This window comes from Serinus canaria, chromosome 3 (assembly GCF_022539315.1).
Source record: "Serinus canaria isolate serCan28SL12 chromosome 3, serCan2020, whole genome shotgun sequence".
Taxonomy (NCBI): Eukaryota; Metazoa; Chordata; class Aves; order Passeriformes; family Fringillidae; genus Serinus; species Serinus canaria.
In genome coordinates, this window is record NC_066316.1 from 5,162,280 (window position 1) to 5,178,676 (window position 16,397).

At 45.4% G+C, this 16,397-nt stretch overlaps 1 protein-coding gene across 2 annotated transcripts in view; it reads left to right on the plus strand.

Annotated features, from left to right (window-relative positions):
* RALGAPA2 (Ral GTPase activating protein catalytic subunit alpha 2) overlaps positions 1 to 16,397 on the plus strand; it is a 92,526-nt gene that overhangs the window by 25,539 nt on the left and 50,590 nt on the right. For both annotated transcript variants that reach the window (XM_050972029.1, XM_050972030.1), the window contains 10 exons: positions 1,057 to 1,194; positions 1,712 to 1,794; positions 2,614 to 2,704; positions 2,834 to 3,013; positions 5,035 to 5,228; positions 5,701 to 5,799; positions 6,034 to 6,189; positions 14,027 to 14,155; positions 15,429 to 15,557; positions 16,237 to 16,295. In XM_050972029.1, coding sequence (XP_050827986.1) covers positions 1,057 to 1,194; positions 1,712 to 1,794; positions 2,614 to 2,704; positions 2,834 to 3,013; positions 5,035 to 5,228; positions 5,701 to 5,799; positions 6,034 to 6,189; positions 14,027 to 14,155; positions 15,429 to 15,557; positions 16,237 to 16,295 — 1,258 coding nt within the window. The remainder of the gene's footprint in view (positions 1 to 1,056; positions 1,195 to 1,711; positions 1,795 to 2,613; positions 2,705 to 2,833; positions 3,014 to 5,034; positions 5,229 to 5,700; positions 5,800 to 6,033; positions 6,190 to 14,026; positions 14,156 to 15,428; positions 15,558 to 16,236; positions 16,296 to 16,397) is intronic.

A 16,397-nucleotide genomic window follows, 5' to 3' on the forward strand; every position in this document is an offset into this window, starting at 1 on the left:
TCCTGGGAGGGATTTGTGACTCCTAAGTCCTGCCCAGACTCATTACCTGCAGGAGCAAGAGAAAGGAGAGTTCTGTACTTGGTGCTTTATGGCCCTCAGGGGATTCCTGCTCAGTGAAACAACTTTGTGTTTTCATCTCAAGTTATTTTGGGGGGAATGCTGAAATTGTTCCAGTTGGTGAATTGCATTGAATGTTTTATTTTATTGCTTTCTGTAAAACATTGAAAGTCAGCTGAAGTCAGTCCATACCAGAAATATTCATTTTTGTGCGTGTGCTTCCTGAGATAACTTTCTGAAATACCTACAGTGTTTATTAAGTAGTAAAGCAATATTAAAACTTGCACAATGGGATGGAAACACTGGAGTGTTACTAGCTTCTTTTGGTTTTTTTTTTTTTTTTCACAAATGCTAAAAGAAACGAATTTCTCAAAGCACTGTGTTGCTCTCAAGAGTTCCTGTTGCTCCTTCCCCAGCATGTCAGTTTATTTTCTCTTGGAAATTTTCATGCCTCTCTCTCTTCTTTTTTGTTTCTCATTTGCAGTTACAGCCAAACCAAGAGTTGCCTGGTTGGGTTTGTCCTCACAAGCTAAACCCAAGTTATATGTAGCTCAGAGTTTTTTTTTACTCTAAGTTTTTGCCTTTCTTTATTCCTCCTCCCTTCCCCTCTTTCTGGAGGCACTCAGGGAGCACAGCCAGCTTCTGCCCACACTGCATTTAAGGGAGTTCTGTTGCCTCTGCTCTTTCTGTCTCAAGAATGAACAGGGCCCAAATGGGGTCTCCAACCTGAAATCCCAGCTTTGTCCATGGAACCTGCTCCTCTTGGTTAACTCCCAAAACCACTTCTCTCCTTTTCTAGACCTTTTCTGCTGCTCATGCATCTCTAAACTTTACAGTTTTTCTAAGGATATTTCAGAGAACTTAAGTTATAACTTGTAAATATTATCTTGGGAATTTTAAATATTTGCAAGGGTCTCTTTTTCATAGAGCTTAGGTGAGGAGTTCACAGATGTACATATGAGCTCCTGCAAATATTTTGTCTTGTAATTAAATCAACAGAAGTCGAAGAATCTCAACAGCTGGAAAATTCAGAAGGAACAGAAGCTGCAGGCCCATTTGCAGACCAAGAGCAGCAGCTAACTCGAAGCAGCAGCACTTCAGATATTGCAGATCAGATTCCATCTGATTTTTTCCAAGGTAATTCTGATAAAGTGCAGCAATACTGTGTTTTTCAAGGAAAAAAATTGAGATTAGTTCAGCCTCACAAATGGTGCTCTTAATTACTTTGGTTTCCAGCTCTCCTCTAAAATGTATTTTGAGCTCATTTTCTTAGTTGCTGCATAGTTGGTAAGTTGTTGAAAGAACTTCTTTAAAAAAGTTAGAGACTGTCAATGCAGGATGTGACCTTTGTAAAGCAGGGATGCTAAAGATGAAACCTGGAATGTGTGTGCACTTTGTATGTAACTTTTTGACTTTTCACCTGACTTGCATTTGAATTTTGTGTATTCAAGCTGCAGTTGGAGTTTACTTCCTCTCCTGTAAGTATGTTATGCCTCTGAAGGATCTTTCAAAGCTTCTTGTATCCCATTTAAGTGTTCTGTGGCCCTTAACTATAAATACGAGACGGTAAACATAGTGAAATTTACGTGAAACCTCTTGTGTGTTTTGGCCCTGCAAATGTTTATAGTTCTTGTTTCCTTTCTGAAACTTCTAGGTAAAAACACTGGAAATTCAACGTCAGACTCCAAATCAGTTCAGGAAAATAAGGGATATGTAAAGGAGCATGAAGCCGAGCAAGTAAGGCAAACCTAAAAGTAATGTCTGTGGAGATCCTAGCAGTGTTTTCTTTCTAGTCAGAAGCCTTTTAGCATTCAGAAACTCTAGGAGGTGAAAGTGTGAAAAGTGATTAATCCCATTTCTGGTGTGGCATCTGGAAGTGAGCCCTGTAGCAGGTTATTGTCTAGCTGGGTGTGATAGTTTGTGCCTCCTGATCTCATCAGCTGCTTCTGCAGTTGTATCTCTGCTCTAGTCTTACACAAGGCTTTGGTCTTTTCTTGAAATATCAACAAGAAGTTTGTAACTTTTAAAAGATAAATAATTCATGGCGATTACAGAGCTACAGTACACTGGAATAAATGTTTGATGGTTTAAAGCACTGATGAAAATGCTTCTGTTCAGCACAGCTCCTATCACCAGCCGTGCATGGCAGATGTTAGTGTGAGTTGACATCAGCACAGGCAAACTTCATACATTTTTAATGGCAACTTTTGACTGAACAGTTGAAACAATAAATGACTTAGCCTGATCATCTCTGTGAAATATGAAGGCTGAAAGACTTTTTTTATACCTTAACAAATTATTTCAGATGTGTTTGAAAAACATAGGTAAAAAATCCTGCTTGTTGGTGTGAAAACTGAGGTGGTGAAAGGGAGGATAAAGAATAAAATGGAAAGCCTGATGTTTTCCTAAGGACACTGACAAGCTCTTGGGTACTCTGAATGAGAATGTCTTGACCGGGTTGTGGTTAATTTCTAATGACTGTGTGGGTGTGAAATTTGCTGTAGTGTGGTGTAGTGCTCAGAGCTGTATGAGCTGAGATGGATTCTTTCCCTGCAGGTGCTGATGCAGAGGAGCAGCAGTACAGCTGAGTTGGATCTGAAAGCAGACTTGCAGCAATCTCACGGGTATTACAGAGAGAGGGAGAAAAGTGAGTGCCCGAGAGTGCTTTTGCCAAGCTCAGCACCTGAAATCCGCTGTGATTTCGCTGCAGACAGCCGAGACCCTTCTCTGGGGCACTCTGCTGCTGCAGGTGTGAGCAGCACTGTGCTGTTTGCAGGTGAGAGCGTGAGCAGTGACACGTCCCTGGGCTGTGGAGCTGACGTGGACATCGCCCTGGTGGCCTGGCAGGCGGCCGAGGATGAGCCCGAGGCGGGGCCGGCCGCGGGAGCGGGCGGGGATCCTGCGGCACCGCGCTGGCTCCAGCTCAGCCCCTCACAGGAGCCTTCCAACCTCACAGGTACCACGGGCCCCACACTGGGTGTGAGCTCACACCTGTGCCCCAGAGTCACAGAATAATAATGAGGTTGGGAGAGACCTCTAAGATCATCGAGTCCAACCTGTGCCCTAACACCTTAACTAGACTCTAGCACCAAGTGCCATGTCCAGTCTTTTTTTAAACACATCCAGAGATGGTGATTCTACCACCTCCCTGGGAAGAGCATTCCAGTACTTTGTTATTCTTTTGGTGAAAAATTTCTTCCTAATATCCAACCTATACCTTCCCTGACATGAGACTGTGTCCTCTAAAGAGGAGCTTGTGCCCCTCTCTTGGCTTATGTGGCACAGGGCACCAAGGACCCTTCATCCTGCTCGCTCAGAGTGGAAGCGGTTTGGATCATCCATTGATTTGCCAGTAAATGATGATCCAGAAAGCCACCGCCTGCCCAGCTGAAAATAACTGGGCTTCTTACTGTGCCCAGCCAGGCTGTGGTGCCTGGGCACTCATGGATCTGCCCATTAGCACACTAATGTATGTATCAAGTGAGCGGGTTTTATTTCATAGCAGCGTGGTCTGGGGAAATGTCTTCCTGTATTTTCTGACTGGTAGGAAATAAGTGGTTCATTCTTTACCGTTTATAAAGGTACCCTTCATCTGGTAGTGCGAGTCAGGTATTAGGTCAGGAGCTTAATGCAGTAATGTAGGGATGTCTTAGAGGCTGCCTTCCTAATGGATACACAATTTCAAGGGTACTTTTTCATGCTGACTTTTCCTTTGAAATATCTGTGCTTTAATGAACCAGCACACCTAGTCCAACTGCTGGGACTGCTGCTGTACAAAAAGGTAATACTGCCCATGGTAAGAACGATCATGTATGATAAATTCACTGTTGGTGTGGTGCAAGAATTGCTCCTTTGGGGGTACAGAGAGAAAGAACCACATGTAGCAACCTGGCAGGTAATGTGGAGTGAAAGGAGAAGTGGGTAACAGATGTGTCATTGCCCAGCAGAGCCAAAGTGCCCTTGACTGCATTCCTGCCTCAGCCAAGTCACAGCTTGCTCTGCTGTGGAAACCTGATAGGGTAAGGCAGAACAGCACTGCCACTGCCATGAGCAGCAGAGATGCCACTTCCCTGAGCACAGATCTGTAGCAGGTCATTCTAATGTGCTGAATAAATAACATGTGGTTTAGCACTTTGGGACTTCGTAATGCTACAAAACAAAAAGGAGGAAAAATCTCCAAAGTTGTTCTTAAATATATTCGAACATAAAAGCATCTAAAATGCCTTTTATTTCACTAACTTTCCTTGAGTCCTCAGAGGACATGAGTTATTTTCTTCTGCCTGTGTAGAAGTTTCCTGCAACTTCCTTCTATGCCTTGGTTGCTGCAGATATGCCTGGAGCAGCATGGCTGTGCTGCTGCCTGCGACAGGAGAGCAGCTACCAGCTCTTGTCATTAAAATGTGCACTTCAGTGTGGATTTGTACTGTTTCAGAGCATAAATCCCATTACCCTGACAGCCTTCTCCAAGCTCTGCTCTCTCAGGAGCTGCTCTGCATGAGTGGTGATGCCTAAGCTCATTCCTCAAGACTCTTCAGCCATGGTTTTTTTATTCCTTTGTCCAGTTGCATTGCCAGGTCTTGCTACACTGTATGATCTTAAAAAAAAAATAAAAAAACCCCCAACTTTTATAAATACAGAAATATTACCTGTAAGAGGCAGTTATTGATTGAATTCATCCCTCAGGCACCTGAATGTTGGATTTAGCTGCATTTGCCTCCTTGCTGAAAAGCCCTCTAGGGTGGGGACATTGTGGAGTGGCAGTGCTGTGCCCTGTGCTGCTGTCACCTGCGAGCCCCTTTGCTACGTCTGCTGCCATGTTTTCCTTTGACTCAAAAGCAGCTTCAGCAATGAAAGAGATTTGGGGGAGAGAATTCTTGTGAGATGGAAGATGGTTAGGAGGAGTAATGACCAGATTTTGACCAAGTTCATGCTTAGGCTGCATCTCTAACTTGTGGAAATGGAACTTTAAATTTACAGACAGCAGTGAGTTCCTGGCTGATGACTGCAGTATAATTGCTGGTGGAAGCCTTATTGGTTGGCATCCTGATTCTGCTGCTGTGCTGTGGAGGAGAATCCTGGGAATTCTTGGAGATGTGAACAACATACAGTCACCGAAAATCCATGCAAAAGTTTTTGGCTACCTTTATGAGCTATGGTTTAAACTTGCAAAGGTATGTGATACTTAGAGCTAATGATAACGACACATTTCTTTTGTTGTGGAAATCATTATTAAATGGGATTTAGTGTTAGCACCTGGAGCATGAACATGGCATGGGAGGGCTCTGTTGTAAAGGAAGCTTTGTCTTGTTTGGTTTCCAGCAGCAAACTCCCAATAGAGAATCCTGTCCAATGACAAGAGAATTTAAATGGGGTGAGGAAACTGTAGCAAAGAAAAAAGAAGTACAGACCTTGGTATTTGTGTAAAGGCCCACAGTGTGACTCAAACTGGCAATGTTTGCTTTGGCCAGAGAGCAGCAGCATAGACCAAGCTTTCCTGGTGGCTTTGGCTGAAGTGGGAGCTCTGTATAGCCCCAGGTGTAGTACCTGAATGTAAATAAAGTAAAAGTAAAACATAATAATGCAAAAAAAAGAGCATTAAAAAAAGATACTGGTTTTACTAACGCTCTTCTTTAAAAACATCAGATCCGGGACAACCTCGCTATCAGCGTTGACAATCAGTCAACTCCCTCTCCTCCCGTCCTGATCCCTCCTCTCAGGATATTTGCATCATGGCTGTTCAAGGTCAGTTCTGAAGTTCTCACACAGGAGTGTTTTCTTCTATATCAGGGCTGAACGGGTGTGCCTTTAGTTGCCTTATTTTTAACTTCTGCCGTCACTGTTGGCCAAGACAGCATGTGCTCTCCAAAGGCTCTTTGGAGCTGAGGTAACGCTTTGTGGGAGAGCTGCAGGGCACACATGGCATGGGCTGGCTGGTGGGGGAGGCAAGGAGTGATGCAGGCTTTGTTGCTGTTGCAGGCAGCCATGCTGCCCAGCGAGTACAAGGAGGGCAAGCTGCAGGCGTTCCGGCTGCTCTGCGCCATGATGAGCCGGCGCCAGGACCTGCTGCCCAACTCGGACTTCCTGGTGCACTTCTACTTCGTCATGCGCCTGGGGCTCACCAGCCAGGACCAGGTACGAGCTCTGCTTCCTGTCCCACTGCTGAACCGTGCCAGGGCAGCAGGAGATGCTGCCAAAACCTGCTGCTGCTGTGGGCACAGCAGTTGTTCCGGGTCTCCCTGTCCTCAGGAATAAAGCATTTGGTGCGAGGCGAGGAAAAGACTTAATCGGCCTGTTGAATGATGGTTGTCTCACAGAAACAGCTCAGTGCTCATGGAAACTCTAAGAAATATTCTTTGGACAAAATAAAGACTGTCTAAGAGCACTTGCATGTTTTTGTAGCTGTAGGAATGAGAGCAAGGGCTTGCAGCTCTGCTGGGTTTGGCAACAAAAGGGCACAGGGACCGCTCAGGAAATTCTGGGAGTTACAGATTGTGCCTTTACGAAACCAGACAGGTTTGATTGTTTCTGAGATGATAGAGAGAAAGAAGGAATTGTTACCAGATTCTTGCCCCTTGGTTTCCCTCCTGAAAAGTTAGAGCATTTGGAAAACACTCCTTTTAAACAGATAAGAACATAGAGACAGGGGTTTTCTCCTGGAAAATCCTGGAAGTCCTGCTGCAGCTGCCCATCACTCCAGGATTCCCCAGGTATTTTGTATCCCCCACATTGCAATCCCTCCATGGTTTCCCTGGGTAGTTTGCAGCCCCCACTGCAATCCCTCCATGGTTTCCCTGGATGTTTTGCAGGCTGCTGCTCTTTGTTCTTGCTCCCCACTCTTGTGGCTGCATTTGCCTCTTGGTGGCACACTTGACCACAGGTTGGCTGCTCTCTGTGTGTGTCCTTCCTGCCTGCTTTCCTTAGCTGTGGAACTGGATGAGGTGTTAACTGGCAGTGCCTTGGAGCAAGGTGTTGATGGGAAGCAGGATCCTTATTCTTGCTGCTGTATTTCCAGCTCCATTGGCTCCAAGGTGCTTGCTGGGTGCTCAGGAGAGTGGGAGCCTTTTTATCATAGAAATGTGTGGAATCACAGGGAACAGGATCACTGGAACAGGGATCCTAGCATGCTTTCCAGGATTTCAGAAATAAAGTAAAAGTGGAGTGGCCTTTTTAATACAGAGTGGGTTTGTCTGCTAAGCACAGGCATAAATTTCTCCCTTGTAAGGAGTGTTCACAGAAGGAATGGTAGGAGGTGTCTCATGGAAGAATTTTCCTTCTGTATGGATCACTAGTGCAATTTCTACCATTTATGTGGGAAAGCCACAGAAAAACACCCCAGCTCCAGGCAATCACCTTGGCTACTTCAGAAGAGCTTTTTTAGGTGGTTACATAATTAAAAGTATTACAATCAGGAACCTCTTCGACCTGAATGCTTTTCAATATTTTGGTCTGCGTGACCAAAATGTTTTTTCGAACTGTATTTCTCTTTTCACTCCTCACTCACTTAAGGATGTGAAAATAGGAAATTGCTGCTGCGTTGTGTAGCTTTTGGTGCTGCTAGAAAAACAAAATAATCCAATTTTGAATATGCTATAAATGAGTACAGCTTTGCAGCCTGCTCTTGGGGGGTGCCTAAAAGAGCAGTGTGAGGAGGGTGTATGTTATAGGAGGCTCCCTCGGCTCTCCGAGCCCGGAATGTAGCAATTAGCTCAGCAGAGGAGACAGCAGGGTAATGAGCTGCAGCTAATTTGTCCATGTGGAAGTGTCTAACAACAAACATCCCTGGAGAAGTGAACAACTCTCTGCAAGAATTGCATCACCTCTCCAGGTGGGAGAAGCCGGGTGCAGGGAGCGAGCTGCAGTCAGGGAGCACAGGAGGGGCCCAGGGTCAAGGGCCAAGTGACCATCTGTGGGGTGCCTCCCTCCTGAACTGCTCCAGCCTGTGGCACTGCTCTGCTGCTGGCCTAGTCTGGGCTTTTTTCCTGTGTTTTTTATGAATGACATTCATTTAGGCTCACAGCCTTCCCTCTCTGGCCTCCAGCGTGAAGGAAAGAGAACTGGGATGTTCACTGCCATGCTGAGGGTTTACTTTACCTATGGTTAGGGGCTGAAAATCAGGAAATGTTCCTGGGGAGTGGTTGGTAGGGATGCTGTGGGGTAGACTGCTGCAGTTTGGGTGGGCATAGCTGCCTTCTGCTGCCAGGTGAGCCTGATGGTCAGAAAACTCCTGTTGGAGCAGCTGCAACCGGGTGTGTCTTTTGGTTTGGGTAATAAATGCAGCTTTGTTAATCAACCCAAAATTTGACACTCTAACACACAGGTTTTGCAAATACCTGAACCAGGAATAGAAATGTGTTTTATTGTTGCTGTTTTATTACTGTTGCTGGCTGCTTACTGTAACAGTACTTTTTGCTTCATTCACCTGAAAAAGTCGATAAGCGTCTCGTTGCTCCACAGCTTCCTCCTTTTTGCTGAATAACAAAAGGACCTAAACACAATCCCAAAAGCTACCATAGCCTCTCAGAAAATGGCATAATTGGGATTCTTCAGCTTGAGTCTTTCTGGCACTTAAATAATCCTTTGAGGTTGCTGATGGTTGTCTCCTAAGAATTCTGTGGATTTTTGTGTTGCCTTTTCTTATTTCTGTATAAACTTCTGTTTAAATTTCTGCTCGTAGTCTGAGATGAGAAGGAAGTGCAGGTGAGGTGCTTACCTTGTAGGGACACTGTAAAAAGAGCCAGGTTTTCAATCCTTTTTCAGGTTTCAACCCTCTGCTGCTCAGTGTCATTTTTTTGGCCAGTCTCACCCTATTACCATGGTGAGCATCAGTTACTGTGCCTGGTGCCACCTGTCACCAATGCTGAGGTGTCACCTGGCGCTCAGAGGTTACCTGCAAAGTGAGCAAGGGGGTCACTTGTATTCCTGACTTTGAGAGTGAGTTTAACAAATTTAAAGTATAGTCATGCTTACTTGCCAGAGGACCTCTGGAGGAGGACACTTGTGTTTTTTGAGAACATAATCAAAGGCAGAGAGTTCAGAGCTCTCTGTGGAAAAGACAATGGATGGCTAAGGGAGGAGACTCTGCTGGTGGCTGTTTCAGTTCAGTGATATGAAGAGCAGAACAAACTTTAAATATGGAATAAGAGGGAAATCACCACAGTCCAGCCAAGCTGGCAGATGTCCTGGGTGATTAAATGTCAGCACAAGCAGCAGGCCTGCCTGTGGAGCACAGCCTGGCTGCAGCCAGGGCACTCAGCAGCTTTGTTTTAGTTCAGTTCCTTTAGGCAGTGCAAGGATGCTGTGGATGAGAAGCTCTGTCAGTAGAGATGTTGAGGCACCAGTGCCCATTGTCCCAAAGTTGTCCCAAAGCCTCCTTATTTGTTCCAAAAGCATTATAGGTGATAATAGAAACGAAGTTACACCAGCTCTAAGCTTCTGTAGAACCACCCACTGGAGCTCTCTGTATGGAAAATGGCTAATTTGTAATAGGAAGCATTTCTCAGCAGAGCTGCTACCAGAGAAGTCATTAATTACCTCTTTGTGTTAACATTGGTCTGACATTAAAAAAAAAAAAAAAAAAAAAAAACCAAACCAGCATTTGTGGGCTTTTGTATCTTTCTGCCTGATGGTGGGGCTACAACTGACAGCAAGGAAGGCTTCAAGCATCAGCATTTTCTTGTTCTTCAGTAGAACCTTTTTATCCCACTCATGCTCTTGCACTGCCCCTGTGTGCCCTGTGTTCCCTTTGGTGGCTGCTCAGCACACCTGGGCACTCCATGGCTCATTGTTGTCAGTGCTGCTCACCTCTTTTCACAGCTGTACCCACTGGGGATGGGGTTGGGCTGCAGCCCTGCTCCCAGTCACCACAAACTGAGTGCCTACATCTGCCCAGTTGTCACTCAGCAGCCAGGAGCAGCAGCAGCCCTGTAAAGGTGCAATAAGTGAGTAGCTTTGCTTTTGTCCCCTGTGGAATGGGTGCTTCTTGCCTGGCTTTCTACCTGATGGTGTTGCACAGGAGGCTTCTTAGTTGTACAGAAACCATCGTGCTGTTGAGATTCTTTAAACTGCCATTTAAAATGTAATAACCTTAATGTAGTCTATTAAGGCTTAGATTCCCCTATTTTAGCTTCTCGAGACTTCTTTCCAATGGCTGCCATGATTTTCTCCCTCTTTTCATCCACCCCTTATCTCATTTCCTGTGGAAAATTTGCCTGTGTGCTCCCATTATGTGCTTTGAGTGCTTTGAGAAAGTGTTAACAGACAGCATGTTTCCAGTAGGGACAAACAAAAGTCCAAATGCCAGGGTCTCATAGGAACTCTCACATCCCCCTCTGCTTGCCCAGACCAGGCTAAGTGGGAAGTGCTGGATAAAAGAGCTGGAAGATTGACTGGAAGCAAGGGGGAGCCAGGTCCTGCCAACTGCAGGAGCTGTGCGTTTAGGAGTGATTTTGGTAGTTTTGTTCTTTTCTGTTTATTCTGTTGTAATTCATTTGCCCTTCCTAAGTTGCATCCATCCCACCCAAATTCTGCTTTTGTGTTCTGTCTGTCAGAGCTCAGAGCAGTGCTGCCACAGGCACTTGGGAGAGATCTGTGTGGGGACACAAAGCCACCTCCACCTTCCAGGCAGTGCCTTGGCACCCACACCCTTGTACCTGTATCCACTGCGTGCTCTGTGTGTGCACAAACCAAAATATTTATTCTAGTCCTTTATCCTATTGCTCTCCCCACTTGTGAAAGTATCAGACATGCTCCAAAATGGGAGAAATTTAAAAAAAACCCTCTGTTGTATTCCAGCCTTGAGGGACTTGGGCTATAAAATGTAATTGGTTTGGGGTTAGGTTTTACTTGGCACCTTAAAATGAAGCTTTCTGATAAATTAATCCTGGATCTCTCAAGGCTGTCAAAATACTTCATAAATTTCTGTTGCAACTTAATTTTTGACAAGTTTACTCTTACCTAAAACTTCATGGTAGGTAGGAAGACTTGGCATAAGTAAATGGAAGCATTTGTTCCTTTAAAGCAGAAAAGGGAAGTCTTAAGCCTTCTGTAAATTAATAATCTTTGCCATCCCATAGATCTCAGCTACCAGTGAGGTGTCTGTTGGTGAGGAACAGAGTGAACTTTCAGTGAAAAATCCATGTTGTTCCTGTGGAGGGACAATTGGAAACATGAGGAGGGCAGCTGGCGGGCTATTTGGTTACACCTGTAATCTGCAAAATCTTGAACAAAAATTAGGTGAAGAATATTTTTGCAATTGACCTTTCAGTGAACTTGCATAAATTTATTTTGCTTACTCAGTGGATGTTTACAACCTTATAATTTGAATTACTAGATTAACCTGCACTGAAATATGATGCCATTTATAGGGTTAATGCATTTGAGAAGAACATGCAGGCAATTGCCTCCTCCTTTCCCCTCTTCCCCAGCTTTAACACCGCAGAGCATCATTCTGAATTGAAATAGTCCATAATGGTCCTTTTTTTCACTTTTCTTTAACAACATGAACACTAAATTATAGCTGTGCAATTATGTAAACAATGGAAATGCTTCCAGAATGAATACTTCCTTTTAAATTTTCATTTTGTGTAATTGCTGAAAGGTTTGGAGCCATAATAAACCAAAATTATTTTACACATTTATCGTTCTAAAGGTCAATTATGAAAGAAGTAAAGCAACAACACTGTGCAGAATGAGTAAACCAATTTCCACGGCCATCACCATATGTTTTTCTTATGGCTTGTGTTTTCCAGTTGCTGTGTACATAGCATTCAATTAAAGTGATTCATTGACCAGGCTGGGAGCTGCTACCCAGAGTTTACGTTTGCAGGGAGGGAAGGAAGCCCGGCTCTGTTTGAATTACCTGATTTTGCCCTATCACTGATAGCACAGATGTCCTGGCTCCCTCGCCCTCTCACAAGCCTCTCTCTGCTGATAAGCTCCCTGAGCCCCCAGATTGCTGCCCCAAATCCTGTGGTGCTGTGAGCTGGGCACTCTGCTGTCTGGGAAAGGGGACAAACCTGGCAGGCTACCTGTGAGTGCTGTCCTGGGCTGGTGCTGGCCCTCCCCAGGCAGGGGACAGCCTGCCCAGCCCAGCTGAAGTGCAGTGACCCAAAGTGCCCAGGGTGATGTGCTCAGTGCCTGGGGTGAGCCCGGCTGAGCAGGTTTGTGTCATGCTCTCCCTCCTGGGTGTGTGTCACCACAGCCAGCAGCCTGCACTGGGAATTTGAAGGGAAGCTGAGGACTGCTTCAAGAGCTTTTCAAAGGGGATTTTTGAAAGGTTTCTCTCAATGGAAAATGATTTATTTTCAGTAGCACTACATCTCGTAACTGGCAAGTAAATCCCTGCAGCCTTTTGGACCGTGTGTGCTGTCACAGCATTCGTGTGTGACAGTAATGTTTTGTGGTTCTCCTTGCCCCCCTACGGGAAGTGCTGTGTGCAGGGATCCGTGCCCTGGTGTGTGACAGATGGGAGCTCTGGGGTGAGGACAGGAGTTAATGCAGTTGTTTGGAGCAGCTCCCTGTGCCACCGCCTCCCCGGCCAGGTTAGCCTGGGCTCTTTTATTGTGGCACATGTCAGCAGCAGCCTGCTCCCATCTGCTGCCCTGCTCAGGGCCAGCCCAGCCTTACCTGGCTCTGCTGTACAGGTGTGCTGTGCTGGACCAGCACAGAGCGTTAATCAGCCCTTAATTATAACAAGGTATGTCCTTTGTTCTGCGCCGACCGAGAGTTTACCGCCCGCTTTATGAGCGGCTGCATCCATCTGCTCTGCTTCTCAATGTTTGCATTGACCCATATTGACTTGAAATGTATCAAAGGAAGTGATTAAAACAAGTTTAAACATTAACTTGAGTGGCATTTTATCTTATTCAGGAAAGTGAAAGCATTATCTGCTACTATGTTAAAAACCAATACTGTTTATTTGAATATATGGCAGTTTCTTCATAGGATACTGGTGTTGCAAACACTTAGTGGAACACTAAGAAGGAGCTGTGCAGGTGTTTAGAGGGCTTTGAGAAAACAATGGAGAAGTTCAAGCATCTTTTTGTGAAGAGAAAATTGGGTTTGTCAGCTTTAGCTTCTGCTGCAGATTGAGCATGTGTTTGACAGCTTTAGGTTCTGTGTGAGATTGAGAGGACATTATGGGGATCTCTAGCTCAGGCTGTCTTTTACACATCGTGAAGCCAGTAAGGATGGACATGGAAAAGGGTTTTCCTTTGCAACTTCTCAAAATTTTATTGAATGGAAAATAATTATCTACTCAGGATAGAAATAGCTTGATGTAACTCTTCAGCAAATACAGTGTCACAGGTAAAGGATTGTATTGATTTTAGGCCTAATTTTAAACCTGCTGAAAGCTTGCAGGGAAGAAATCTTAACTCAAATATGGGAACTTTGCTCTGGTTTGGAGAGACTGTGAAGACTTAAAATGTGGAAGGATTAGAGATGAAAGGCTTGTCTGGAATGTGTTCTGTACCACAGGGTACAAAGCAAAGCTGAGGATGCTCTGTCCCTTCAGGGCACCTGAAGCAGGGAGCATGCCTGAGGGGGCAGCTCGTGTTCTTGTGGCATGGAATTCTGAGAGATTTGAGGAACTCACTCCTTTGCACTGCTGCAGAGCTTCATCTTAAGCCCATTCAATGTTTGGATGCTTGAATCCGAAGTCTTGTTTAACAGAATGGTTTTGTTTAGGCACGAAGAGACGTGAATGGCGCTATGAGCCTTGAACAGGAATTTAGGGGTACAAATGTTTCCAAAATACCAAATGCACTTTGGTGACTCCACACCCCTGAAGTGGAAGGTGGTGATTCCGTGGAGGTCAGTTTGCACACAGTGCTCTGGGAATTTGCACCTCAGTATGGGACCAGGGAACCTCAAAAGTTAAATCTTCTCAAACCTCAAAGTTAAGTCTTCTGACACTCTCCCTTTTGCTTTTGGGCTTCCTGGCTTTTCTCACAGGTGCCTTCTCTTGCAGGACATCCTGAACACCGTCATAAAGCACTGCCTGCCATGGTTCTTCTTCCTGGGGCTGCCTGGCTTCACGATGCTGATCGGAGACTTCCTCGGCGCGGCGGCGCGCGTGCTGAGCACGGACACGCCGGAGGTGAGCGCGGCTGGCTCAGCACAGCCACGCTGACTGGGCTCTTTGGGGGATACTGGGGTGGGAAATCCTGGGAGAAGGAACACACTGGTGCTGCAGAGGTGTTTGATCCAAAGGCTGAGGCGTGAGGAAAGCGTGTCCCGCTCACCTGTAGAGTGCCATGAGCGCCACTGCAGCGAGCAGACAGCAAGAGAGAGCAGGGAGCTCTCTGGGTGATGCAGCATCTCAGCACTAAATGTCAGCACTAACAGAAATGTGACTCTAAACCATTAAATTATTGAAGGATAAGTAAAATAGCAAGTCAGTGAGGGGCTGCCAAAATAAAGGTAAAGGTCTGGCAGTCCTAGGAGAAACAGGAAAGCTCTGTTGCATGTGATGCACCAGCTCATGGGAGACCTTTTGGTCTGTTCTGGCTCAGGGCTTTTGCTGCTGCTCTTGACATTTGTGTGGCTGAGCAGGTGACCCTGTGCAGGGCCACAGCCCCCTCCAGTTTCAGCAGAGCTGGAATGGTTATCCAGCCACGCTTCTTCCATCAGCCCTCAAAGACCCTGGTCAGCCTCACTGTTGATCCAAAGCTTAAATGCTAATAAGAAATGGATGCTTAATTTTCCAGGGAAAAGCCATAAACCAAAACACCCTCTTCCATTTCTCCTGTATCCATAGAACTGGGTGTATGTTGCATTTTCAATGTTACACAGTAGTTAATATGTTTATAGCTCTTGCTCTGGTGCTTTTGATGGCTCTCTTGGAGCAGGGATCTCTCTGCATGTTGGTATCACCTGTGCAGTGAGTGTGTGAGTGGGTTCTGCACCCACTCCTCTCTGTGCTGCAGGATCACCTCATAGCAGTGCTGGATTAGTGCTTCACCTCCTCTCTCAGCTGTTCTTCAGGGGGTTCTGTACTTCCTGTTGGCATCAAATGGCTGATTGTCAGCTTGGGTAATGAGGGGACGTATTAAGGATGTATGGTATGCTCAGGAGTGGAGCCAGCTCAGCCTCACCAGGAGAATAGAGGAGCACAGCAGGGAAAGCAGGGGCAGGAAGGTGTGTGTTAGGTACTGCTCACACCCAGCTCTTGCTGGAGTTGCAGAGGAAAAGCTCCTGGCTTGTGTTCCCTGGGACAGCTGGATGCTGCATTGTGAATCTAGCAGGCTGAGTGTGGCATTGCCCACTGGCCTCAGAGCTGGAGGCATCTCCACATGTAGTGAAGGGTTTTCAGTGACTATTTTAGGGAATTTTTTTTTAGTGACTATTTCTGCCTGCCTGCCCTTCTCCAGGCTCCCCGCTCCGAAGCTCACACCATCCTTGGTGCTCTTGTGTGCTTTCCAAACACCTATCAAGGAATCCCACAGTTGGGACCCATCTCAGAAGCTGGTGAGAGCATCACAGGAGCTGCAGATTTGAAGGTAAAGCCACATTTATTGTAAATCCTTAGGTAGCCTAACCTGGTTTCCTTATGCAGTGACTTCATTCCTGCCCAAGTGGTTGCCCTTATGCAAGCCTCTGTTGCTTTTGATAAATGTGAGGCAACACAGTGATCCACTGCTCAAAATTACGGATGGCTGGGGAGGAATCTCTGAGTTCCTCATGTGTGGCCTGAGCAGGCAGAACCAAAGGGGATGCAGAAATCCCTTCACATGCTTGGCTCCTGTTCTTGCTTCTTCATCAGGCCTTGGAGAGTCACTGGAGGTGTCTTACTTCTAAAATTAAGACAGTTTTGTCTTTTCTGTACTAAATAATACACTAAATTTTTCACAACGTTTTGGTCTGAACCTAAACACTACAGTTTCTATGTAGTGACCACCACTTGTTGTTTGTAACTGCCCCTTGACACTGTAAATGAATTGATTTCCTGTTGCTGCCTGTACATTAGCTGTAAGCTGATTTGATTTGTCCTCAAGGGCCTGTATGTTTGAGTTGTAATCAATGTCTCTCCCTTGACAAAATACAACTGGCATGAGGTAAAGATGCTTTAACAACAGATGGGGAATTAAAGTGACTTCACTTGTAACTATGTCAGAATTAAACAACTTTAAGGTAGATGTATGAAAAAGATGCTTATTCTAATTTATTTTGTTATTTTAGTGTTGCCTCATAAATATTTTATTGAAGAATGCCACAGAGGAGCCATGTGAAGCTGCAAGGTAAAATACCAAGTAAAAGAAATGGGAAAATACCATAGAATTGGTTAGGTTGGAAAAGACCTTTAACATTATCAAGTCCAACCTTTTATGGCTTGGAAAAAT